We start from the raw sequence: 26,247 nt of genomic DNA, 5'->3' as shown, positions 1-26,247 counted from the left end.
CCGGCCGGCCCCACGCCGCGCCCGGAGCCTGCCCCGCGGCCAGGTAAGGCCGCTGTGGGTCCTGCGGGGAGGGGACGCCGGGAGGCAGGCAGGAGGGATCCTGGAACTACTGGGTCCTGAAGAAACAGGGGGCCGAACTCCAGTGTGCGGGGGGGCTAGGGTAGCGGGACGCGGGTAGCCTGAGGTTGGGGGTAGGGGGACACGGATGTTTGGATCCCGGAGATATAGGGGGCTGGGTACCTGGGCACCAAGGTCTAGGGCATCTGGACACCTGGTTGGAGAGGCTTGGGGGCGGCCTGGTTAAAGGGGGCGGGCGGGGGGAGAGGGTATCTTTAACGCCTAGTCCCGGAGGGATGAAGACCTAACTGAACACGTTCCTGCTTCTGGAGGATCTGAATACCAGAACACCTGGGCCCCGAGTGTTGGGTCCATCCTGCGGGCGTCCTCTGGCTGATGCTCTGGCCACTGCGTCGGGGGCTGTGGCTCGCACGCCCGGGTCTTCGCGAAGGAAGTTGTGATTGCGGATATTTGGCGGCCGGGACACATGGCCACACCCCAAGGGCGGGAGGTGGTGGTCCCTGGGCAGGGCATGGGGTGGGGTTCCTGCCCTTTGCCCCCTTACCTCCTTAGCCTAGCCAGGGAAATGGGCGCACCGCGGATGCGGGCACACGGACTCCTGGGATGGACTGGGGGAGCGGATCCCAGGGACAGAGGGCTCTGGGGGCAGGAGCCGGGCGCGCCTGGGCCCCGGCGAGGCGCCTGCCCCCCGCCCGCCTGGCTTGGGCATGCTTGGCACGCAGAGCGCGGGCCGGTCGGATCCGTATGCGCGCCGCGTGCGCCTATTGGTATGCGGGAGCCGGCCCGGCGCGGGCGTGAGGCGGCCGCGCTGGCGGGCGGCGCGGGGGAGGCGGCGGCGGCGGCGGCAGCGGCGGGGCACGTCTTCGCCCCGAGCTTCGCCTGGGGCCGGGCAGGGTGAGAACAGCGGGATCCGTCCTGGGGCCTCCGGGGAGGCGAAACTGAGGCACCATCCAGCCCCAGCTCCTTGCTGGGACCCCGAACCCCGCACGGACCTCAGTTTCCCTAGCAGGTCTCCTGGGGGCCCCCCTCGGGCACCGAGCGCTGCCTCTGGCTCCTTTCCGCGGCAGGAGACGCGGGTCTCGAGTCCCGCAGGCTGCTCTGGGCCCGCCTGAGCCCGCCCCCGCGGAGATGGCGGCCCCCTACCCCAGCAGTGGCAGCGGAGGCGAGGTCAAGTGCGGGGGAGGTCGCGGCCGCAGCGTCCCGTGGGACTTTCTGCCTGGGCTGGTGGTCAAGGCCCCTCCGGGACCCTGGTGAGCAAAGCCCCGCCCCCTCGGACCGTGGCCCCGCCCCCAAGGGCGTCCTGGGAGAATTCACACTCAGCTTGCAGCCCCGCCCTCTGGAGCTCGAATTTCTTACCCAGAGCAGCTCAACCTTTGTTCTACAAACAGCCCCCACCGCGTTCCGTTCCCACTGCCCTTCCTCTGAGTTCATACTCAACATTTAATTTCTCCACTCTTCCAGCTCCTTCCCTCCAGAATTTATTTACACCCAAGGTTCTGTCCTCACGGCCGGGTGCAGAATTCACACTCAGGCTCTGCCCCCATCTCCAATGTTGAATCCACTTCTCACGTCCAGCCCGGTTCCGAGGCCCCGAGGGTGGGGCTCCCCGAGGCCGCGGCCCCCTGAGCTGCGCGGTCCGGCTGACGCCCCCTCCGCGCCGCCCGCCCAGCCTGCAGGCGCAGCGCAAGGAAAAGTCCCGGAACGCGGCGCGCTCGCGGCGCGGAAAGGAGAACCTGGAGTTCTTCGAGCTGGCCAAGCTGCTCCCGCTGCCCGGAGCCATCTCGAGCCAGCTGGACAAGGCGTCCATCGTACGCCTCAGCGTCACCTACCTCCGCCTGCGCCGCTTCGCCGCCCTCGGGGCGCCGCCCTGGGGACTGCGGGCGGCAGGGCCCCCGGCCGGCCTCGGTGAGTGCGCATGCGCGGGGGGCGGGGGTCCCAGGGCCCTAGCTAAGGCCAGACAGCGGGACTGTGAGGTGCCCGCCCGCCCGCCCTTGCCTAGTTTCTTGGCTGAGAGGGAGCACCGGGTTGGGAGTCAGCCAGACATTTTGTGTGCCCGAACCCGGAGACTTGATAGTCTCCAAGCCTCAGTCTGTTCATCTGTAAAGCGGGCACACGAGGTAGGGGTGATTTCATGCATTCTGGCCCAACTAAGCAACTCCCCCCTCAATCCCCCGCCCCGGGAACACCAGGGATCCGACCACTAGCCAATACGGTTATTTTTATTAGGGGAGATAAATCGTTATTATCACAAAGAAGGTCCACAACTCCATGGGCCGGATGGGGTTGGGGGGGGCCGCCTGGGCCTCCCCATCCACTCATGGACAAGAAACCCCCTCACTCAAACTTGAGGGGCCCCAGGAGGGAGCCCAAGGACCCTGAAGTTTGAATTCCCAGTTTGGGAAAGCAGGAGGGAGACAGTATAAGGGGGCAGGTAAGATGGAGAACTTCAGAAAGACTCCTGGGTCCCTGTCCCTACTCGGCCACACACACACACACACCCACCACCAAGCGTTGTGACCCGGGGCAGGCCGCCTGACCTCTCTGTGCCTCCTGAAATGGGAATCCTGATGAAAGTCCACAAGCATACCCAGAGGGCTGAGATGAAAATCAACGAGGTGATGCGTGTAAAGATCCAGGTGCAGTCAATACTTAGTGACTTCTTAGGGTCAGGGGTGACCTTGCAGAATTGCTGGGGCCTGTGGTTTATTAAACAGCTACTGTGTGTCGGCTGCTGCTCTGAGCAGTCAGGATCCAGCAGAAAACAGACTTGATTCAAACACACACACACACACACACACGACAGGCTGACACCCTAGTAGCCAAGACCCCGTAATGAGATAAACCGAGAACAGAAATAGACATTATGTAAAAATACAGGATAGGTAAAACACAGACACAGAGAGCTAGCTCCTTTTATTATAATTCAACTTTATCGTTGATAGATGCACAGGAGTGTTATGTTACTGTTATTACTTCTGTTTGACTATTATTGCTTCTCTCAACGATGAGAAGACCGTGAATTGTGTTAATCCGAGGTCGCAGGTGACAGGGCGGGGGCACCGCAGGCTACAGTCCCCCCAGAGGGGACCGGTGTCCTTAGGGTGAGGTTGGAGGGGCTCCAATTCCCCTCCTGCCCCAGTCCCAGGGGAGGAGGTGGGGGGAGAGAAAATAGCATTGATTAAGCTCGCAATAAATCACCATTTAAATTTAAATAATCCGGCTTCCCAGGCGGTAATTAGGCGAATTGACTGGCGCCGAGAGAATGCGGCATTAGGGCCGCTGATTACTGTCATTACCGCGAACAACACGTGCGCAGGCGGGGGATAAACATCTTGTCTATTGTCCCGAACGCGGGGAGAGAAAGGAAGGGAGGGGGTGCCGAGGGAGCCCCTCTGGCAGCGGCCAGCTCCCCCCACCACCACTGCCTGGCTGGGCCCTTGAAGGGGACCGGAGCCTGCTGAGGACACTGCCCTGAGGGGCCAGACCGTGGACTTCCTGGGGGCCCCCAGCCCCTACTCCCTGGAGGGCCCCCCTACCCAGGGGGTACCAACACAGACCGTCCAGGACAGTATGTGTTGGAGGTACTGTATGGACTCCTTCCTGTAGCCCCTGAAGTAGGAATTTGGAGGCGTCTCCTGCTTTGCAGGGTCTCCAGCAAGAGGTCAAGTGCCTGCTTCCTTAGTCGCCCCTGGGGGGGAAACTGAGGACAGCATCTTAGCTAGTCAGAGCAAAGCAGGATGCCTCCCACACTCTGAAGGGCCACGTGCTGCCCTCTCCTCCTCATTTATACCAAAATAGCCAATCCATGTCAGACTGTGTTGAGCAGTATATACAAATAATGTGGAAAAAAACAAACAAACCACAAAACGTACTTAAGCCTCTCAAAAAAAACATCAGGAGGAAAAAGCAGTGTTGATTCCCATTTTACAGAAGTGGAAAACTGAGCCCCAGGAGCTGAAGCTCTTTGCCCAGGGTCTCGTCAACCAAGCTGGGCCCAGCTGAGATTCAGACTGGCTTCAGAGAGCACCCTCTCAGCCTCCAGACTTGGCCTTTTCATAGGTCTCTGGGGAGCTTGAAGGTCCCAGTCTCTGGGCCTCAGTCGGCTGTGGGTGAAACAGCACAATGATGTTGAAGGCTAGCCAGGGACCTCCAAGTGCAGGGAGGAGATAGCCTGGATCTTGTGTCAGTGGTCAGGATTCATTCATTCAACACCCACAGGGCACCTTCCCCCTGCCAAGCCCTGTTCTAGTGACACCCTCGGGGACAGGACAAAGTCCCTGACCTCAGGGGTGGGCCTACAGATCCTTCATGGAAGGCCCACTGCCCCCCACCTCTCTGATCTCATTTTTCTACCCCTCTCAGCTCTTCCACTCCCTCCCACCCCTGGACAGACAGACGACACACACACACACACACACACACACACACACACACACACACACACATATACAGGCTTCCTTGCTGTTCTTCAGAAAGACATTCCTACCTCAGGGCCTTTGCACTTGCTGTGCTCTCTTGCAGGAACTCCCTTCCCTCCAAACATCAGCTCTTCAGGAAGGCCTCCCCCCACCCCACCAGCGCTCCCTGTCTCCCTTTCCTGCCTTATTTCTTTCCAGAGCACCTATTGTCATCTGACACTATTTCTTCTTTCTCTTGTTCATTGTGTCTCTTCCCCTTGACACCTTGTTCCCTAAGTCTAGAACACTGTCTGGGGGCACAGTAAGAGCTTAGGAAGTATTTGTTGGGTGTCTGTGGAACAGAATGAGGGGAAGAGGGTTGACATTTTCATTCTCAGATCAGGCACAGCTATCTGAGGAAGGGAACTTTGAGCTAGAAGGAGGTGAGGAAGCAATCCTTGAGAAAAGCTGGAAGAAAAGCAGTCTTGGTTAAGGGAATAAGTGCAAAGGCCCTGAGGCAGGCAGAATCAGGTTGCTGGGTGCAGGCCACAATAAGGCAGAGAGGAATAGGTGAGGCAGGAGGTAGACAGCAGGGACCAGGTCCTGCAGGGTCTCATGGACCTTGGTGGGGACTTGACTGTTACTCCAAGTGGGATGGGAGCTGGAGGTGACAGAGGTGGCAGGTGTGAAGGTAGAAGCAGGGAGCCCCGTAAGGAGGTGCAAGCAGAGGCCTGCCCCCAGGGAGCCAAGTTTACCCCTCCCCAGAGAGCAAAACTCTCTCTCCGGCCAGTTGAGAGTAGGAGGTGACTGGATCCCCAAGACCTGGGTGCAGCCTTCTCCCCGTGTCCCCTCAGTCCCCGCTCTGTGATGACAACTGCAACAATTTTCTTCTCCAGCAGTTAGGCTGCAGTGAGAAAGGCAGGAAATGTTTGTTGAATGAGTGAGTGATGGTTGGGGCTTTGGATGTGAGGAGGGGACAGATCTGGGAGCAGTAGAGACACACGTGGGGAATTTGGGGGACAGAGGAGTTGAGGCATTTGCCGGGAGAGGGGGGAATGCAGGGGGAGGAGTCTGGGGAGTTGGGTTTGGGGAGGGGGAGGCTGGGGGATGATAAGATGCATCAGCCCGTGATGGGGACCGACCCCAAAGCTCCCGTCCCAACGGGGGAACAGCAAGCCCTCCCCCTGCGCACCCCCGTCCGACATGCCCATTAAGGCTGTTAATTGCAGCCGTTCAGTCTGACCTGGGCTGATCCTGTGAGCGGGAAAATGAAGGAATTAGCAGAAATGACAGGGGAAAATTGCGACAATTAGCAGGCGGCATTGTTCCTGCCTGTCACCCGGCTGGTTCGCTGGTTCGCGCTGCATCTCGAGGGAGGGGTCCCCATCAACCCCCCCCCCCCATTAATTGTTCCGGAGGCTCCGGCCGGGGGGGGGAAAGGGGGGGAACAGGGGGGGGGGGGCCCGGGGGGGGGGGGGGGCGGGCACAAGGGGGGGGGGGGGGGGCTGGGGGCGGGGCTGGGGGCCGAGTCCCGAGGGGCCCGCGGGGGGCAGGCTTTGACCGCCTGGTGTTTTGATGGTCTGGAAATAACAATAGTAATCACACTATTAATACTAATCCCGGCTCTGCGTCTGGGAGCACCTGCCGCGTGCCAGGAGGGGGCGGGGCCCCTTTCTGTTCCTTAAACTGACTGAATGCTCATCCACCCATGAGGTTAGCGCTCTTTGCAAAGCCACTTGACAGAGGAGGAAACTGAGGCACAGAGGGGCAAAGGGACTGGTCCCAGGGCACACAGCCAGCGAGGGCCAGCCCTGGGGCTTGGTCCCAGACCTGGACCCTTGGCACCAGACCTGGTGACCTTCAAGGTCACTGAGTCCCCTGGCTCCCCAGTCTGGACATAGGGCCCCTTGGGAGGTGGTTCTCTGCAGGGTCAGGGAGAGGCTCCCCAGTGGGAACGGGCGGTCTCATTTTCCATGTCCCCTGTCACTCTCTTTCTCTGTATGTCTCTCTGGGCATCTCGTTTCTGTTCTCTCCATCTCTTTGTGTGTCTCAGTCTTCTTCTGTCTCTGTCTGAATTTCTCTGTGACCACATGTCCCTATCTCTTTTAAAATATTTATTAATTTGAGGGGCGCCTGGGTGGCTCAGTGGGTTAAGCCTCTGCCTTCGGCTCAGGTCATGATCTCAGGGTCCTGGGATCGAGCCCTGCATCGGGCTCTGCTCAGCGGGGAGCCTGCTTCCCCCTTTATCTCTGCCTGCCTGTGATCTCTCAATCTCTATCTGTGTGTGTGTGTGTCAAATAAATAAATAAAAATCTTTTTTAAAAAAGATTTATTTATTTGAGAGAGAGCAGGGGGGAGGAGCAGAGGGAGAGGGAAAGAGAGAATCTCAAGCAGATTGCCCTCTGAGCTCGGAGCCCTACGCAGGACTCAATCTCATGACCCTGAGATCATGACCTAAGCCAAAATCAACAGTTGGATGTAGGGCACCCGGGTGGCTCAGTCAGTTAAGCGCCTACCTTCCGCTCAGATCATGATCCTGGGGTCCTGAGATCAAGCCCCCGATCGGGCTCCTTGCTCAACAGAGAGCCTTCTTCTCTCCCTGCCTGCTGCTCCCCATGCTTGTATTCTCTCTCTCTCTCTCTCTCTCTCACACACACACACACACACACACAAATAAATACTAGAAAAAAAAATTGAAGTAACGTTTATATAACATGGAATTCACCATTTAAAAGTGGGGGGGGGGGCACCTGGGTGGCTCAGTGGGTTAAAGCCTCTGCCTTCAGCTCAGGTCATGATCCCAGAGTCCTGGGATCAAGCCCTGCATGAGGCTCTCTGCTCAGTGGGAAGCCTGCTTCTCCATCTCTCTCTGCCTCCCTCTCCACCTACTTGTGATCTCTGTCAAATAAATAAATAAAATCTTTTTAAAAAATAAATTTTAAAAAAAGTGTACAGGGGGTGCCTGGGTGGCTCAGTAGGTTATGCGTTCGACTCTTGCTCAGGTCTTCTTCTTAGGGATGTGAGATCAAGGCTTCCAGTGTGGAGCCTACTTAAATTAAAATTAAAGTGCACAATTCAGCAGTACTCAGTACAGTCACAGGGCTGTGCAGCCCCCATTCGATCTGGTTCCAAAACATTTTCATTCCCCCCTCCAAAAAACACACCCCCCCCCACATTAGCAGATTCTCCCCATCCCCACTCCCTCCTGCCACCATGACCCCTGCCCCCAACCACCAGTCTGCTTTCTGTCCCTGTGGATTTGCTTGTTCCGGACAATTCATAGATATGGTATCACACAGTGTGTGGCCTCTTGTGTAATGTTTTCACATTTTTTAAAAGTAGGCGCCAAAGGGGCACCTGGGTGGCTCATTTGTGATCTCAGGGTCCTGGGATGGAGCCCTGTGTTGGGCTCTCTGCTCAGCAGGGAGCCTGCTTCCTCCTCTCTCTCTGCTGCTTGCCTCTCTGCCTGCTTGTGATCTCTCTGTCAAATAAATAAATAAAATCTTAAAAAAAAAAAGTAGATGCCAAAAAATAATAATAATTTTAAAAAAATAAAGTAGGTTCCATACCGATGTGGAGCTCAAACTCATGCCCCGAGATCAAGAGTCCCACACTCCACCGACTGAGCCCGGCGGGTGCCCCCATCATGACATTGTAAGAGTCCATCCGTATTAGAGCCTGCATTTCCCGCTTCCTTCATTTTCCTGGCTGAGAATAATATTCCACTGTATGAATACAGCACATTTTATCTATCTGTCCAGCCATCAATGGACTGTTGAGGTGTTTCCACCTTTTGGCTGTTAGGAATGGTGCCCCTGTGAACATCTGGGAAGGAATATTTGTTACAACGCTTGTTCCCAGTTCTTTGGGAGTCTATACCTAGGAGTGGAATTGCTGGGTTGTGTGGCAGGGGACTGTGTGTGTGACTTTTTTTTTTTTAAGATTTTATTCATTTATTTGAGAGCAAGCACTAGAAAGAGAGAGAGAGAGCAAGAATGGGCAAGGGGCAGAGGGAAAGGGAGAAGCTGACTCCCTGCTGAGCAAGGAGCCCGATGAAGAACTCAAACCCAGGACCCTGAGATCATGACCTGAACCAAAGGCAGACGCATCACTGACTGAGCCCCCCCAGGTGCCACCCATGTGTGGTTCATTGAGGACCCTCCATCCTGTTTCCCAGAGCGCCTGCCTTATTTTCCACTCTGACCAGCAACACACAGGGATTCTGATCTCTCCACATCCCACCATTTCTTTTTGAATTCTAGCCTTCCTAGTGGGGTGTGAAATGACATCTCATTGGGGTTTAGGGGTTTTGTGTTTTTTTTTTTTTTTTAAAGATTTTATTCTTGGGACACCTGGGTGGCTTAGTCAGTTGGGCATCTACCTTCAGCTCAGGTCATGGTCTCAGGGTCCTGGGATCGAGCTCCAAATCAGGCTTCCCTGATCAGTGGGGAGTCTGCTTCTCCCTCTCCCTCTGCCGCTCCTAAATACAATTTTTACCAAAAAATTATTCTTAAGTAATCTCTGCACCCTATGCAGTGCTCAAACTCATGATCCCAAAATCAAGAGCCACCTGGTCCACCGGCTAAGCCAGCCGGGCACCCAAACCTGCTTGTCCTTTTTCTGCTGAGTTGCAATGTCCTTTTCTCTTTCTGTATTCCTTTATATCCCTCTGTATGTCTCTCTGTCCATCTGCTTGTCTGTCTGGTGACTTTGTCTCTCAATATCTGTTTCTTTTTCTCTGGCTCTCTGGACGAATGTCTCTCTGTCTTTCTGTCATCTCTAGTCTCTACTCTCTACCCCCTCCCTCAACAGCCCTCACTTCACACCACCTTCTCAATCCTTCAAGGCACCGGCACGGATGATAATTCTTTATTTGTTAGTTTCTTGCATGTTGTGTGTTGTGTGCTCTTCATGAGGGGAGGGGCAGGCCCTCCTGGACGCCTCCGTGTCACCAGCACAGGGGCGGCTGCACAGCTGGGGCTCAGGGAGACTTTCCGAATGAATGGGCGGATGGACGGCTCCCTGCTTCCTCTGGCCTCTCTCTGCCTCTGGCTCTCAGCCTGCTTCCACCCCTTCCACCCCTCCCCACAAGCCCAAGTTTCTCCCCGACCTGCCCCCAAGACAGCTCCAGGACTGGGGAGAAGCAGATCTGTAGACTGGCTCGAATATCAACGGCCCCGGCCTCACCCCTCCCTCTGTCCTCAGCCCCAGGCCACAGGGGCCGCGTGGCGCTGGTCTCGGAAGTCTTCGAGCAGCACCTGGGAGGACACATCTTGCAGGTGAGGCCCCGCCCTGCCTGCTGCTCCTTGCTGCCACCTGGTGGCCACCTCCGGAGAGCAGCACGGTTTTCTCCAGCATCCATGGGGGCGGGGGCTCCCACCGCCACGGAAGCCCTCCCGCCCCAGGATTAATCCATCCTAGGTGGAGATCCAGATTTCAGAATGTCTTACCACCTACCCTCTGGACAGACAGATGCCCAGCCCTCCTCTCCCCTCTCCCTGTTTCTCCCCACTCTAGTCCCTGGATGGCTTCGTGTTTGCCTTGAACCAAGAAGGGAAGTTCCTCTACATCTCTGAGACCGTCTCCATTTATCTAGGTCTCTCACAGGTAAGGGGCCTGTGGAAGGCTGCCCGGATGGGCTCAGCTACCCCCTCCCTTGCTGTACATGCATGCCCTTTCTCCTGGCCTCACCATCCCCGCCTGAAAAGTGAACTGGATCCACGGTTCTCAAAGTGCACCCCGTGGGAACCCCAGGAGGTGGTGGTTATGTTAAAGTAACAAGTCAGTTTGAAGAAAACCGATCAGCAGAAAGATCAGTTTGTCAATGAGCTTTTGCCAAATGCACCGTTTTCCCCCAAACTTGCTTAACAATTATAGAGACTTGCAGCCATTGTATTGGAGGGCTTGGGTTTTGGCAACTGTGGGAGATTTTCTGTGGTGTTTTAGTGCACTGGCTTGTGTTTTGTCTTTATTTCCGCCAGCTGTTTCTGCCCCGGCTCCCGCAGCTGGCACTGAGAGCTAAAAGCAGAAACCGCACATCGCCACCCCTGGGGGGGCCTGGCTCTTCCTGGTGGCATCTTAGGCCTCCCCAGTCCATTCAGCACAATTTGCTACCCTCCCATTGCTATGACCAAGGTTTTACCAAATGGTAAATTTAGAAAAGTCCGTGCTCGGTGTTTGGCCTTTGTGAGCACTTTTTCAGTGAATTATTGGAGATGCCTGGAGGAGGAATACGGACAAGAGGAAGGGTTTGGTGGGGGGCATGGAGTAAAGGCTTGCACCTGGTGCAGGGAAGGGTTTGATAAGCAGGAGTTCGGAGGGATGAGGGACAGAGGGAAGCATGTGAGCCCAAACCCAGGGGCAGTGGGAGTTCTGGGAGGTTTCTCAGGTTGGGGGAGGGAGGCATAGTCAGCTGAGTAACTTAGTAGGCGTATTTGAGTGGAGACTGAAAGCCAGAAGAGCAGGGAGGACGCTTGGGCAGGAATACCGGGTGTGGGGGGGTGGGGACCTGGACTGGACTGGACTGGACTGGACTGGGGGAGGTGTGGAGCAAAGGGAGACTGCTTTGGGAGACTTGGGGGTGAACTGGATGGTAGTCTGTCTGATTGAGAAGTTCTAACTCTAAGAGTTAGAAAGCCATTCCACTGCCGTGTATCCTCGTCGCCCCCGCTGCTGGATATCGTGTGATTCATTTCGGGGCACCATTGCTCACTGTGTGGGGTGGCAAAGGGAGGCTGTGAGAAGCAGGCTCGCGGCTTCTAGAGAGGAAGCAGGTGCAGAAAATCCTTAATGACCACCAGCCTTGAAGTGAGAAGGCATAAGAGCCCAAGTTTGTATCTCCTTTAAAAAAGGTTAAAAAGGGGGACGCCTGGGTGGCTCAGTTGGTTAAGCAGCTGCCTTCGGCTCAGGTCATGATCCCAGCGTCCTGGGATCGAGTCCCACATGGGGCTCCTTGCTCAGCGGGGAGCCTGCTTCTCCCTCTGCCTCTGCCTGCCATTCTGTCTGCCTGTGCTCGCTCTCTCCCCCTACCTCTCTGATAAATAAATAAAATCTTTGGGGGGGGGGGGGAAAGGTTAAAAAGGAAAAAAGAAAAAGGGGGGGGAAGGTTAAAAGATTCGAATAAAAACACAAAACTGGCTTGGGGCGCCTGGGTGGCTCGGTGGGTTAAAGCCTCTGCCTTCAGCTCAGGACATAATCTCAGGATCCTGGGATTGAGCCCCATCGGGCTCTCTGCTCAGCGGGGAGCCTGCTTCCTCCTCTCTGTCTGCCTCTCTGCCTACTTGTGATATATGTCTGTCAAATAAATGAATAAAATCTTATTAAAAAATAAAAATAAAACACAAAACTGGCTTGAAGCGCGCCTGCCACACAGGCGAGAGAGCGCAAGGCTGAAGCCCGGGCGAATGACCGCGCCCATCTTACGCGCTCCCTGCGGTCCCCTCTTCCGCCGACAGGTGGAGCTGACGGGTAGCAGCGTCTTTGACTACATCCATCCCGGAGACCACTCCGAGGTGCTGGAGCAACTGGGGCTCCGGGCTCCGACTCCGGGGCCTCCCACCCCGCCCTCCGTTCCCTCCTCTTCCTCCTCTTCGTCTTCCTCCTCGCTTGCGGACACCCCTGAGATCGGTAATTCCAAGGGCCCCCAAGAATGCGGCTGAGGGTAGGTCAAGGGACACCTGGTACACGGTAACCTGCCATCTCTTTAAACAAAACCCGCTCTCCTTTGAGCTGTGCAAAGCAAATTTTTGTAAATTGATCAGAAGCTAAACCAAGGCAACAGGTCTTGGCTCCCTAATATTTGCCTAAGCTGCCTATGTTTGCCTGGCTCCCCAAGACTTGAGTTTTAGAAAGACCCCCTCTGGCCGCCAAGTGGAGATGGGTGCCTGTAGGTGACCCCTGGAGCCCGGCTTTGGTAATAATAAAACAGCGCACACTCCCTGGCCTTTACAGGTGCTGTGTCTTTAAGGGCATAGTTTCACTGACTTCTAATCACAGCCCCGCCTGCAGGAACTATCACAGTCTTCATTTTGCACAGGTGGAAACTGAGGCACAGCACAGAGAGGTTAAGTTCATTGCCCCAGGGTCCCACAGCTGTCAGTGGTGAATCTGGACTCCAGCCCAGGTTCTTCTGGCTGCAGCATCTGCGCTCCCAGGCCTTTCCTCCAGTGGAAAATTCCACTCCATGTTGGTGAGGGAGAGTGTTGGGAGAGTACCCTGAAAGTTCCTTTTGAAGTGTTGGGGGCCTGGGATGTTGGGGGACTAGAAGTGAACTTTCTGGTTAAGTAGGATTCGCTTATATTGGGTTTGCTTAACACTAAAAGCCTCCGAGCTATCAGCAGCGTGTGCAAACTTGGGAGAGGTTTGTGATACACGGGAGTCCACTGGAGAGTGGGGTTAGGTTTGCACCCAAGATCCAGGCACAGGTTCGTCTGGGTGTGAGCAGTTATAAGACTATCACTGGATTTATAATCTGTATTTGTGGGTCTTGTTTCTATACCCTGAGCCCCTGCTCTGTGCTGGGGAGGGCTGGGGACACATCGATGACAGTAGCCCTACCCTCCGGGCTCACAGTCCAGGTGGGGAAGACTGACCAGTCCCTTGAGAATGATGGTCCAGAGTGGTCAGGGCTGGGGTGGAAGACCCCAGAGGCACGCATGACCCAGCCTGGGGGTCAGGGAGGGCTTCCTGGAGGAGGAGCTATCCCACTTGAGACCTGGAGTTTGTAGCTAGAGATGTTGTCAGCGGGAGGCGGTTCTTGCCCTAGTTTTAGGCTGAGAGGTGAGGAGCTGGGCTTAACCCCTAGGGGGCTGTGGCAGCTTCAGGGCAGGGAGGGAAAGGGTTATATTTGAGCTTTAGAGAGACCCAGCTGGCTGTAGCTCAGAGGGGAGGTTGGTATAGACTTCAGTGAGGTCATGTACCCATTAGGCTGTGGGCATGACCCTGTCTGGCTAGGTGTATGGGGGGCAGGAGGGGCCCATGTCTCTTCCTCAGACCCCCTAACCTTCCTTCACTCCCCACCCTAGAGGCCAGCGCGACTGAGGTGCCTCCCTTCTCCCGGGTCCAGGAGCGCTCCTTCTTCATCCGCATGAAGTCTACCCTCACCAAGAGGGGGCTGCACGTCAAGGCCTCGGGGTACAAGGTGAGTGTGAGCTCTGCCGCCCCAGCTTCTGACGCCGGAGTCCCCCCAACCACCTGGGGAGACCTCCCCGCGCGTTCCCGCCAGCCATGTCCTTGTGTCCCAGCACCTGTGGTGACAGCCACAGCCAGGCCCGGTGGCCGCGTTGTGGTCCTCCTGCCCGTGCCCCCCTCCCCCCGCCCCGACCGGGCCTCTCCAGGCCTCTGCTCCAACCCCGCCTGCCACCTGCAGGTCATCCACGTCACGGGGCGCCTTCGGGCCCGCTCCCTGGGCCTCGTGGCTCTGGGTCACACGCTGCCCCCCGCCCCACTGGCTGAGCTGCCACTACACGGACATATGATCGTCTTCCGTCTCAGCCTGGGTCTCACCATCCTTGCTTGTGAGAGCAGGTACCGGGGTTGGGGGCCGAGGCGGGCGGATGGGGCCACGCGGGAGAGCTGGGGCTGCGGCAGTCAAAGCCGAGCTGGGGCGCCTGGGGGGCAGTGGGGGGGGGGCACGGAAGAGCAACTGAGGGCGGAGGTACCGGAAGGAGGAGGCTGGGGCGGGGCCGGCGGCGAGGGGGGGCGGGGCGTACCCGAGGCCCCCTTCGCGGATTCGCGGAGCCCCACCTCTCCCCGACCCACATTGTCTCTCTGCCTCTCCTCTCCTCCACTGTCTCGTGCGCCACGCAGAGGGGAAAAGGAAACGGGGCCGTCGTCCCCATGCTCGGAGTATTATGCCCATTTGACCCAGGGTTAAACTGAGGCCCAAAGCACTCCAGAGCCTGGTTTTGTACGAGGGTGATTCGAGAGCCAGTCCCGCCTCTTGTCCTCGACCTCCGTGATCGCAGACCCCTTCTCACCTCTCTCTGTCACCCGCTGCCCTCAGAGTCAGCGACCACATGGACCTGGGGCCGTCGGAGCTCGTGGGTCGCAGCTGCTACCAGTTTGTCCATGGACAGGACGCAGCAAGGATCCGCCAGAGCCACCTGGACCGTAAGAACCCCTGCACCCTGAGCCACAGTTCAGAGGCGGGGCACGTAGAAAGGGGCTGTGTTGTCTCTCTGAGCCGCTCCCCCCCCCTTAAAAATCCAGAAGGCCCCTGTGCCCAGCTAATGCTCAGTCCTCCTGACTCGGTCTCTTTCCATCCCCCGCTCTGGACTGTTGCCCTGTCTCCTCCCTACTGTCCCTCTCCCTGGTCCTGCCGCCTTCTTCCGCCCCATGTTCCTGTCTGTCCATCTGTCTCTGACTGCCTCCGCCGGCCCCGGGGCTGGGCCCAGTGCTGGACAAGGGGCAGGTGATGACCGGTTACTACCGTTGGCTGCAGCGGGCTGGAGGCTTCGTGTGGCTTCAGTCCGTGGCCACCGTGGCCGTGAGCGGCAAGAGCCCCGGGGAGCGCCACGTGCTCTGGGTCAGCTACGTGCTCAGGTGAGGGCCCCACAGGGGACTCAGGACCCCTCCACATACTCTGCCATCTCTCCCCAACTTGGGGGGTTGCTCCTCTTCGAGGGGGCAGGGCTTCTCAAAGAGGACAAGCCCAGAAGGCTTTGAAAACAGGAAGGAGACAGGGGGACAGTAAGAGGAAAGGCCCAGAGGTGGGGTGACCTTGCTTTCAGGGGGCAGAGAGGAGTGAGGCAGCAGCTTTGAAGTGGCCTCAGCCCCAGGCAGAAGATAGGGACTGGATTCTGGGGCACTGGGAGCCATGGCAGGGTGTAAGGCTGGAGAACGTCACAGTCCCATCCGGTTTGTGACAAGACCTCCTTGGCTGCTGTGGGGGACTTCACGGGACACGACAGGGGCTGGGAGCCCAGGGCAGAGGCTGGGACAGGTCTGGGAAATGCCAGGCAGTGCGGTGGAGGAGGGGACATGGCTTCCGCTCACACCCCCTATCTCTGGCTTTGATGGCCTGGACTGGGGCTCCTGAGAGAAGCGCCGTCTGAAAGGAAGGCGCTGAGAGGAGATGGGCACGCAGTACCCAGCGGACACCCAGGTGGTGGTATTCGAGGGGCAGGGGGCATAGGCTGCCCAGGTCTGGCCTCACCAGACAGGGCTAAGGGGCTAGAACCCAGCTTGGAGTCTGAGGTTCCAATGATGAGCCCTAAGTACCATGGGGTGGGGACTCTACCCCACCTGTCTTGTCCCCAGCCAAGCCGAGGGTGGCCAGACCCCTCTGGATGCCTTCCAGCTTCCGGCCAGCGTGGCCTGTGAGGACACCTCCAGCCCTGAGCCGGAGCCCACAGGTGAGCCCCACCTCCCTCCTCATCCCGGGGACCTCCCAGGGAAGGGGTCTCGGGGACCTGAGCTTTCCAGTCTGGAAGCCACTAGCCACATGTGGTGACTTACGTTTAATTAAAGACGAAAGCCTGAGTTTCTTGGTCACCCTTACCACGTTCCAAGGGCTCAGCAGTCTCCCGCAGCCAGTGGCTACTGCATTGGAGCACACAGAAAGGGAATAGCATCGAGGAAAGTTCTGTCGGGCAATGCGGGTCTAGGCTAGCACTTGTCCATCCCCCCTCTGCTGCTATCAAGGGCCAGATCCTTCTCGGCTCTGGGGGCTTGTCCTGGGAACTGTAGGGTACTTAGCAGGACTCCCAATCTCTAGCTGTGGCAACCACACATGTCTCCAGACTGCCACGTGTCCCCCTGGGGGACAGAATGGCCCCAGCTGAGACCCCCAGCTCTAGACCACTAAGCTCAGCTCATTCCACAGATGGGAAGACTGAGGGCTGGGGGCACGCACACACCGCTCCCTCGTATCTTCCTCTTCCAGAGCCAGAGCCTCCAGGGGAAGGGAAGCAGGCTGCCCCCCTAGACAAGGACGAGGCCCCCCGGAGCCGGGGCAAACGCATCAAAGTGGAGCCTGGCCCAGGGCAGGCTAAAGACCCAGAGGACAGTGGGGACGAGGAGTTGTCTGGCCACCTGGCCCTGCCACGACCCGAGTTTACTTCTGTCATCCGGGCAGGGGCTCTGAAGCAGGACCTGGTGCGGCCTTGGGGCCTGGGGCCTCCCGGGGACCCCTCACCTTCCCTCCTCCATGCGGGCTTCCTGCCACCCGTCGTGCGGGGCCTCTGCACACCGGGCACCATCCGCTATGGCCCCGCGGAGCTGGGCCTTGTGTACCCGCACCTGCAGAGGTTGGCCCCGGGCCCCACCCTCCCCGAGGCCTTCTACCCCACCCTGGGCCTGTCCTACCCGGGGACCACCGGGACCCGGGTGCAGCGGAAGGGGGACTGAGGACTGGAGGGCTGCGTACAGAGCCGGACCCTGAGGGACAGATGGGGCCTGGAGGGCACCGCCAGAAGGCTGAGCTCAGCCCAGTTGGTGGGCCTGGAAAATTAAACACCTTCTCCCTCTCTGTGGCTCTGTCTCCGGGGCCTCGGGGCTCCTCTTTCCTTTTCTTTCTCCTCCTTGGTTCCCTCCGCCTGCCTCCGCTGGTTCCCACGCCCGCCCCCCCCCCCCCCCCCCCCCGTCCTAGGAACCACCACGCGGAACATGGAGCCGGCGAAGGGTCAGGTTTTAATGTCTCAGTCCTCAGGCCCCCCGGCCATCCAGCGCCCGGCCATTCCCCGTGGCCCAGCCACTCACTCTGGCGGTGGGCGGCCTGCTTCATCGGGGCCTTCAGCAGCCGCTGTCCCGTCGTCCTCGGGCACCAGTTCCACGTCCAGCTCCAGCTGACCCATGTAGAGGCCGACGGCACAAGCCCAGAGCAGGCCTACGGCCAGCACGGCCCCCACGCTCGCTGCTGCACCACCCAGCGACAGCTGCATGGGTCCCCGCAGTGCAGCCAGGCCCACCACGTAGGAGGAGCCTCCCCACACCACACACAGGCCGCCCAGCAGGAAGAAGCCTGTGCAGGGGGAGAGGGTGGGGGGAGGGGCACAGTCAGCAGGAGGGAGGGCCTGAGCTCCCAGGCAGGGGCTGCCTGCTGTGGGGCGGCTGGGGGCCTGGGTGTGGGAACCTGATTACCCAGGGGCGGAGCTGGGTCAGGAGACTGAGGTGGGGTTAGTGGATGGGACAAAGTCAAGGTCAGGGTAGGGGTCAGTACAGAGCCAAGCTCAGGGGCTTGAGAAGGTGTCAAGAGGGGGTGTCTAGGATGTGGAGCTGGGCTTCAGGACCAGAGGAAGAGTGGGGAGCTGGGCTGAGAGCAAAAACAGAGCTGTGGGGCGGCAGTGGGACTGGGCTGGGGCTGAGCCAACATGAGGGGCTCAGTCAGGACTCCGTTGAGAAGTCAGATAGGAGGGGGCAAGGACCCAAAGCCCTCCCTGGGGGCACCCACGACGGTGATCCAGTGTCCTCAAAGTACGGGTGGGTGGGTGGAAAGTGAACACAAGTGTGGGGGAGGTGGCTTCTGGCAGGGGAAAGAATGAGGGGTTCTACACTTAACTATGGGCAGGCTGGGATGGGGCAGGGAGGGATCTACACCCACTGGGGAAGATGGGGGCTCTACCTCCCCAGTGGGGGGTCAGGGTGGAGGTCTGCACTCACCATAAGCAGCTTCCCGACCCATGTCACTCTGCATGAAGGAGATGACCCCGATGCCGGATGCCAGGAGGCCATTGCGGAACCAGGAGAGGAAGGCTACAGGAGGGGGAATGGTGGGGTGGGGGGAAGAAGTCAGCATTAGCTCAAACCCTGCCCCCACCCCCATTCTGTCCAATGTTATCCCACCGTGTCATCCCACCCCGGATCCTGGCCTAGTCCTGGCAGCCCTCCACCTAACCTTATCCCCCTCCTCCAAACTGTCGGCTCCTGTCCCCTCTGAGCCCTCTCTCCCAAAGTCCGCAGCACCAAAGAGCCAAGACAGTCTTTAGAATCTGGAGGAGCATCTAGGAACCAAAAATGCAGGACCTAAATCTGAGGGCAGGCAGATCCCAAGAGGTCACCCTGGTCCATGTCCCACCCCCATACACGTGCATCTCCCTCCAGGACAAACTGTTCCCTCACTTAATTAAGGGCGCTCTCCACCACCCCATTCAGTGTCCCTCCAACATCAACTATCTGCGTTGTCCTTCTTTGTTATTTACATCCATTCAAGACCCTTGTGGGGCCCTAACCGGCTGGTGGGAGTTACAAACCCCACACCCTTACCCCAGCGTCTTATCTACCCTCTCTGCACGGGACGCCCCGCCCGCTGCAGCCTGGATCACCCAGCCCTCCAATCAGCACAGAGCTTTGCTTTTATTGGTTGTTCCTCCCTCCAATTGGGAACTCGCCCCCTCTTCGTGGGGATCCCCGCTCCCGCCTAATGCAGAGTGGTCACCTCCAAGCTGAACTGGCTCTTCCAACACGGACCCCTCTAGTAGGCAACTCCCCACCCCTTAACGCTCTCTGGACACCTCTCTCCCCAAGGCAGTGCAATCTTATAAGGCTGCCTGTCCTAGCCCGACTAACCTCTTGGATCCCTACTGCACCGGACATACAATCCCATCTGCAAGCCCGTCTTTGCGGACACACTGCGCTCTTGCAGCAAGCACTTCCCTGCGCTTACACGGAAGCCCTTCTCGCTCCGGAGCCCCAGCCCAGTTTCCAGCAGGAGCCCTGCCCCCACCCCCCACTCGCGCCCACCGACAGCTCGGCTATCCTGAACCCCGTCTCCCACCGTGACGGACCCCAGCCTCAGACCTGTCTCGTGTGCTTTCCGGAGGAGCCAGGCGTCCGCACGATCCAGCTCGGACACGGGGGGCGGCGAAGCCCCGGCGCGGGGGCCATGGCCGGGGGCGAAAGACCCCCGGGCACCCCCGCTCCGGGGCCGTGGAGGCGGCAGCAGCGCCCCCCCGGAAGCGGAGCCGGGCCAGTCGGGCGGCCCGAGCCCACCACCAGCCGCCTCCCATGGTTCGCACTACGGCTGCCGCTCACCACCCCGCCCCTATAGGCCATCCGTAGGCTGAAGAACACGTCACTCAGGCATATTGGCTCACCATTTGGGTTTGTGAACATCACTCAGGCTGGCCCCCACTGTCCATTGGTCAACACCGTGGTGATTCCTCCTCTGTCATCTGTGCCGGTACTGCGCGTCCCGCCTAGCTTCTGCTACTGGACTACGAATCCCAGCGAACATTGCGCCATTAAGAGGCAGGTCTTCAGAAGCTGGGGACACGATGTCTGCTGGGAGTTGTAGTTTTTGTTAAGAACTTTAATTCTCATGGCCAATAAACAAGAACAAAACAAAACTCTGCTTAATGTAGAATCTTAGAAAAATCTGTAAGAGTCTAGAAGTGAAAGTAAAACTTAAAATTAATCCTACTGATGAAGTAAGTGCTAATACTTAGTTGTATTTCCTGCCCTTTTTATCTAGGTAAATGTAAAACGAGATGTCATTTGACTAACTTTTTTCACATAACAATAAGTCGTGAACATTGGTGGCATTGAATACTTTTCACAGCATACTTTCTTACATTAAAAATACTGCTTATTTTGAACACAGTCCAAGATGCAAAAGATAGAAAAGGGTCTAATGAAAAGTAATTTTCACCCCACGCCCCAGCCAACCATCCCCATCTTCCCTTCCATGGCACTAAGTTTAATGGTTCATACAGATGCATTATACGTAGGTACCACAGGGGATCCTCGTTACTAAGTTGTTTCCGATTTTCCCTATGATAAACAATTGCTGTTTCCTTTCTAGTTGAAACTTATGTCTGAGGCAGGAGGGACCTGATCCCACTGCAAATTTCAGCAGTCAGCTTCTGTCTCTGGGTCCACACATAGCTTTGTATATCTCCCTACTACACTGTGTGGTAATGATCTCTATACTTACCTGTCTCTGCCAATAGGCTGTGAGCTTTCAGTGGACTGGGTCCTTGACTGAAACATCTCCATGGCCCCCAACCCAATATAAGTAGGGGACTTGGTAAACAATAAAAACAAATAGATACCACTGGCTTTCCCAGTGCCAAAAATTCTGCTATGCACAGTCTGTGCATGATATCCTTTAATTCTCATTGTAACCCTGGGAGTTACGAACTAGAATGTTCCCTCTTTTATAGGGAAGGAAAAGTGAGATAATACAAGTTGATGTTTGTTGGGCACGAACCATGTAACAGACGCTGTGCTCTTGCTTTACATGGATATAAATCTTCAAAATAGGGGTGCCTGGGTAACTCAGTCTTGATTTCAGCAGAGGTCTTGATCTCAGGATCATAGGTTCAAGCCCTGCTTTGGGCTCTACACACAGCATAAAGCCTACTTGAAAAACCAACAAACAAACAAAAAACCACATCAATTTTATGTTTACAAACTAGCAGGAAACAGTCGCAAAATGAGATTGAAAATAAGTTCCTTTACAATAGTATCAAACCCAGAAATACTTAAGAAATGTTTTAACAAAAGATATGCAAGATTTTGGGGCGCCTGGGTGGCTCAGTGGGTTAAAGCCTCTGCCTTCGGCTTGCGTCATGATCCCAGGGTCCTGGGATCAAGCCCCGTGTCGGGCTCTCTGCTCAGCAGGGAGCCTGTTTCTTCCTCTCTCTCTGCCTGCTTCTCTGCCTACTTGTGATCTCTGTCTGTCAAATAAATAAATAAAATCTTAAAAAAAAAAGATATGCAAGATTTCTACACTGAAAACTACAAAACACTGCTGAGTCACATTAAAGAAGATCTAAATAAGTGAAGAGATATACCATGTTCATGGATTAGAAAACTCCCTGCTCTCAAGGAGCTTCCTTTCTAGAGGGATAGGCAGAAAATAAGCAATAAACATGCTAAATAAGTAAATCCTTAGGAAAGTCCAAGAGACTAGAGGAGCCCAGAGAGGCTACCTAACCCAGCCTCGGTATGGAGTCAGTAAGGGAGTGCCTGATTTGAAACCTGAACTCCAAGTAGGCATGGACCAGATAAAGCATGATCAGAGGCTTACAGAAAGAATCTGGAGCCCAGCAAAGCTTACAGTGAGTGCAGAAGACTGAACATAAACAATTATTTACCATCATGAAATGGTTTCCTTTCCTTTTTTTTTTTTTAAGATTTTATTTATTTACTTGATAGAGAGACACAGTGAGAGAGAGAACAGGAGCAGGGGGAGTGGAAGAGGGAGAAGCAGACTCCCCACCAAGCAGGGAGCCCGATGCAGGGCTTGATCCTGGACCCTGGGATCATGACCTGAGCTGAAAGCAGACACTTAACTTCTGAGCCACCCAGGTGCCCCAATATATAAAATCTTAAAAAAAAAAAAAAAAAAAAAGGATCACACCACCTCCCTACAAAGGTTGGATTGTATCAGGAAGAGATCAGAAACTTGCAAGAGGAGAAGTGACCCCATCAATAGCTATCTCTCTCTCTCCCTTCCTTCCTGAGTTCAAACCTTGCTATCTTTCACCTGGACAGCTGAAACCAGCCCACTTATTGGTCTCCAGAACCCCCTAAGGGTAGATTCTCCACTTATTACTTCAGCAAATATTTATTACCTACTATGTACTGAGCTCTGTTTAAGAAACTGAGGATATGGGAGCACCTGGGTGGCTCAGTCTGTTAAGTGTCTGACTCTTGATTTTAGCTCAGTCATGATCTCAGATTTGTGAGATCAAGCCCCCTGTCAGGCTCCACGTCCAGCATGGAGCCTGCTTAAGATTCTCTTTCCTTCTCCTTCTGCCTTCCCCCTATCTCTCTCTAAACTAAAACAAAACAAACACTGAGGATATAGCTGTGAACTAGACAGAAAAATGACGTGTCCCGGCCCCTATGGGCATGACAACACTGGGCAAGGGAGACAAAGGAATAATTAATATAATCCAGGAAATGTTAAATCCATGCAGAAAATTAATCAAGGTGATGAGGGAGAGAATGACAAAAGTCTATGAGAGCCAGCCTCTAGGAGGATGTCAGCCATCTTTACATTTTGTGTGGTTTCCTTTCACATCCAATCAGGACTGCTCTGTGTGGCCAAGGGAACACTGTGTAAATGACCAACTGTAACTTCCACGGCTGAGTCATAAAAGACATTGCCACTTCCGCCATGCTCTCTTGGATCACCTTCTCTGTGGGAAGCCAGCTGCCATGTTGTGGAACACCCGAGCAGCCTTGTGGAGAAGCCAATGGCCAGCACTAGCTTGCCAGCCACATGAGTGAACCTCCTTGGAAGATTCCTCTAGGCCCTGTCAGGTCCTTGGACGACCATAGCCCTGGCCTGAACCTCATGAGAAGTCCCAAGGCACAACCACCCAGCTAAGCTACTCCTGTGGGTACTCCCTGATCCACAGAAACTATGGGCAATAATACATGTTTCTTATCTTAAGCTGCTGAGTTTTGAGGATGTGACATTGGAGTAGCCATTAGAGTGACAAGGAGTCCTCTATGAGGTGAAGAGGAGGAGGAGGGCTTTAGCATGTGCAAAGGCCCTGCGGCTGCAGTGTGTTTGACATGCTGGAGGAAGTGCTGGGGGGCCTGTGTGGCTGGAGCAAAGTGAGCAAGGGGAGAGGGGACAAAACAGTAAGAGACAGATGAGGTGGATGCTTGGTATCTCAGGGGCCATGTTGAAGGCTTCCTATTTTATGCTAAGTGTGATGAGAGCCAGTCGGACATTCTGACCTGGGTGGTAGCATAGCCTGACGTTCGTCTGTAGAATGTGGTGCTGACTACTCAGTGGAAAAAAAGACTTAGAAGCCAGAGGATTTTTTTTTTTTAAGATTTGTTTGAGAGAGAAAGAGAGAGAGACAGTGTGCAGGACTGGGGGAGGGGCAGAGGGAGAGAATTTCCAACAGATTTCCCCACTGAGCATGGAGCCCGACGTAGGGCTTGATCCCACGACCCTGAGATCATGACCTGAGCCAAAAATCAAGAGTCGGACACTTAACCCACTGAGCCCCACCAGAGGCTATTTTAAATGAACATCTAAAGATGTCTCTCCCCAGCTGAAACCCTTCCATAGCTTTCCATCACCCTCTGGAATCTTGGCTCCGAGACCTGCTGGGCCAGGCTGCTCCTCACCTGCTCCTTCAACTCCCACTGAGAAGAGCCTGGACTTTAAGGAGAGGGAGGCCAGCTGGGAACTCTGGAGGGGGTTAAACTTGGGAGGGAGTTTAAATGGGCTGGAACAGCCTGGCTACTGGCAGTGAACCCTAAGCATTAAAGGGGATTAAGTGGAACTGAAAATACTTGAGACACATTTCTCACATTCTTGGCTCGTTGAATGATTTAGGCTGATGAGAAGGGAGAGAAAAATGAATGACAGCAAGGGGTCAAGGCAGAGAAAACAAATCCTCCTTAAAGAGACAGATCAGAGTGTTGGCCGGCTGCCTCTGCACTTGGGATTTGATTAGTTGTTCTCATACATGACTGTCCAGGAGCCTTAGACGTTAACGCTCCAGCCTCACCCCAGACCAATGCAGGTGTATCTGCAGATGGGAGGGATGACCAGGCATTGGGATCCTTTTACAGAATATATGGGGACTCACCACAAAAAATAAATGGCAATTATGTGGCATGATGGAGGTGTTAGCTAAGGCTCCAGGGGTAATCCTATTACAACATTGTATATAATTGTGTGTATCTATGTATACATACACACAATTATGTACCAAATCAAATTGTTCTACCTTCCTTACACAATGCTAGATGTCAATTACATCTCAATAAAGAAAATTTTGGGGGGCGCCTGGGTGGCTCAGTGGGTTAAAGCCTTTGCCTTCGACTCAGGTCATGGTCTCCGGGTCCTGGGATCGAGCCCCGCATCGGGGTCTCTGCTCGGCGGGGAGCCTGCTTCCCTCTCTCTCTGCCTGCCTCTCTGCCTACTTGCGATCTCGTCTATCAAATAAATAAATAATTTTAAAAAATTTTTTAAAGAACATATTTTTATGAAGAGCTGACCCCAGATATCAGACACTGTTCCAACTGGGGTCACAACAATGAAGTGGGGGGTGGGGAGAGCTGGATAAAGCCTTAGGTTTTGTGGCAGGACATTTTATGTCTGGAGTGGAAGGATAAGGCAGGTCACATGACCCAACCATCCAGCATTTATTCGGGTTCCCTTTAAGCCCTGACACACAACTCTAGCATTTCCTCTCTGCGCCCGTGTGCATGGGTCACCCGTCTGTCTTGCACTGACCAACCCTGAGTCAGGCTGCCCCCTCCCTCCTCTCCCTACCCCAGGCCCCAAACAGCCCATCCTCCCAACTGAAATGCTGATCAGCTTCTTCTGAGACCGGCTGACCACAGGAGGACACATTTCCTGTCAAACCCCGTTGCTTACTACTTCCCCTCACATACGCAGCTTCATCTACTACAAACCCCACTTGCCAGAGGAAAGCAATGCCCTTTTCTCTTTGATTTGGACATACTTGCAGACCTCGGAGGTCAGAGCAGCCTCTCCCCACGGTGGTGCTATGTCTGTCTGTCTTTCTTTCTTTCTCTATTTATTTTTACAGATTTTATCTTTAAGTAACCTCCACTCTCTGCATGGGGCTCGGACTTCCACCCCAAGATCAAGAGTCACATGCTCTAATATGGTCTTTTTGATTAAAATTTGAATAAAACTTCTCGACTCAGATTCTTTTTTTTTTTAATTTGACATCTCCAGAAAGTTCTCGTGCCTTCTTCATTAGATTAACTCCTAGATACCTTATAGTTCTTATCACTGCCTACTTGTGATCTCTATCTGTCAAATAAATAAACAAAATCTTAAAAAAAAAAAAAAAGGGGGCGCCTGGGTGGCTCAGTGGGTTGAAGCCTCTGCCTTCGGCTCAGGTCATGATCCCAGGGTCCTGGGATCGAGCCCCGCATCGGGCTCTCTGCTCAGCAGGGAGCCTGCTTCCTCCTCTCTCTCTGCCTGCCTCTCTGCCTACTTGTGATCTCAGTCTGTCAAATAAATAAAATCTTTAAAAAAAAAAAAAAAAAAAGATTTCATTTATTTGACAGAGATCACAAGTAGGCAGAGAGGCAGGCAGAGAGAGAAAGGAAGGGAAGCAGGGTCCCCGCTGAGCAGAGAGCCGGATGAGTGGCTCCATCCCAGGACCCTGAGATCATGACCTGAGCCAAAGGCAGAGGCTTAACCCACTGAGCCACCCAGGTGCCCCTAAATGAAATCCTTTAAAAAAAGAAAAGAAAACTCCCTACAACCACCCTCCCCCTACCCCCTCCTCCCAGTAAACACTAATCTTTTTCTGTCTCTGTGGATTTGTTCTGGACACTTCATAGGGAGATGCAATTCTACAAAATGCAGCCTTCTGTGTCTGGCTTATTTCAGTTAGCTTAATGTTTTCAAGTTTTAATGTTGCAGCACAGGTCCAGGCTTCATTCCTTGTTTCAGCAGAATTATATTCCCTTCTAGGAATATAGTACATTGTTTGTCCATTTATCAGTAGATGGCCCTGTGGGTTGTTTCCATTCTTTGACTCTTATAAATAATGCTGCTGGCCGCTGGTATGGCTCAGTCAGTTAAGCATCTATCTTTGGCTTGGGTCATGATCCCAGGGTTCCAGGATCGAGTCCCACATTGGACTCCTTGCTCAGCAGGGAGCCTGCTTCTCCTTCTGCCTCTGCCCACTGCTCCCCCTGCTTGTACTCTGACAAATAAATAAATAAAACCTTTAAAAAAATAATGCTGCTATGAACACACATGTAGAAATTACCTGCTTTCCGTTCTTTGGGGTTTCAGTGGGAAGCAGGGGCCAAAGGCTGGCTGCTTTCCTTGGCTTGCGGTCTCTTTCTAGAGGCTGGAACTCCCAGC

General features: G+C 55.1%; 2 protein-coding genes across 2 annotated transcripts; one reads left to right on the top strand and one right to left on the bottom strand.

Annotated features, from left to right (window-relative positions):
* Positions 1 to 17,008, top strand: NPAS1 (neuronal PAS domain protein 1). Its single transcript, XM_059381711.1, has 12 exons — positions 1 to 43; positions 1,146 to 1,328; positions 1,748 to 1,983; positions 9,681 to 9,754; positions 9,993 to 10,082; positions 11,930 to 12,101; positions 13,499 to 13,614; positions 13,843 to 14,000; positions 14,479 to 14,585; positions 14,870 to 15,017; positions 15,735 to 15,829; positions 16,360 to 17,008. The coding sequence occupies exons 2-12, from the start codon at positions 1,207 to 1,209 to the stop codon at positions 16,821 to 16,823; spliced, it is 1,782 nt and encodes a 593-aa protein (XP_059237694.1). The 5' UTR covers positions 1 to 43; positions 1,146 to 1,206; the 3' UTR covers positions 16,824 to 17,008.
* A 74-nt stretch (positions 17,009 to 17,082) lies between these two features.
* TMEM160 (transmembrane protein 160) lies at positions 17,083 to 19,435 on the bottom strand. Its single transcript, XM_059381712.1, is given in 4 exon segments — positions 17,083 to 17,436; positions 18,075 to 18,167; positions 19,212 to 19,362; positions 19,364 to 19,435. Coding segments are annotated over 4 exon segments (567 nt in total). The 5' UTR covers positions 19,421 to 19,435; the 3' UTR covers positions 17,083 to 17,170.
* Between the last annotated feature and the right edge of the window lie 6,812 nt (positions 19,436 to 26,247).

The sequence above is a fragment of the Mustela nigripes genome, chromosome 17 (assembly GCF_022355385.1).
Source record: "Mustela nigripes isolate SB6536 chromosome 17, MUSNIG.SB6536, whole genome shotgun sequence".
Taxonomy (NCBI): domain Eukaryota; kingdom Metazoa; phylum Chordata; class Mammalia; order Carnivora; family Mustelidae; genus Mustela; species Mustela nigripes.
The sequence above is the reverse complement of the archived record's forward strand: the minus strand, read 5'-3'. Positions and strand labels throughout refer to the sequence as shown.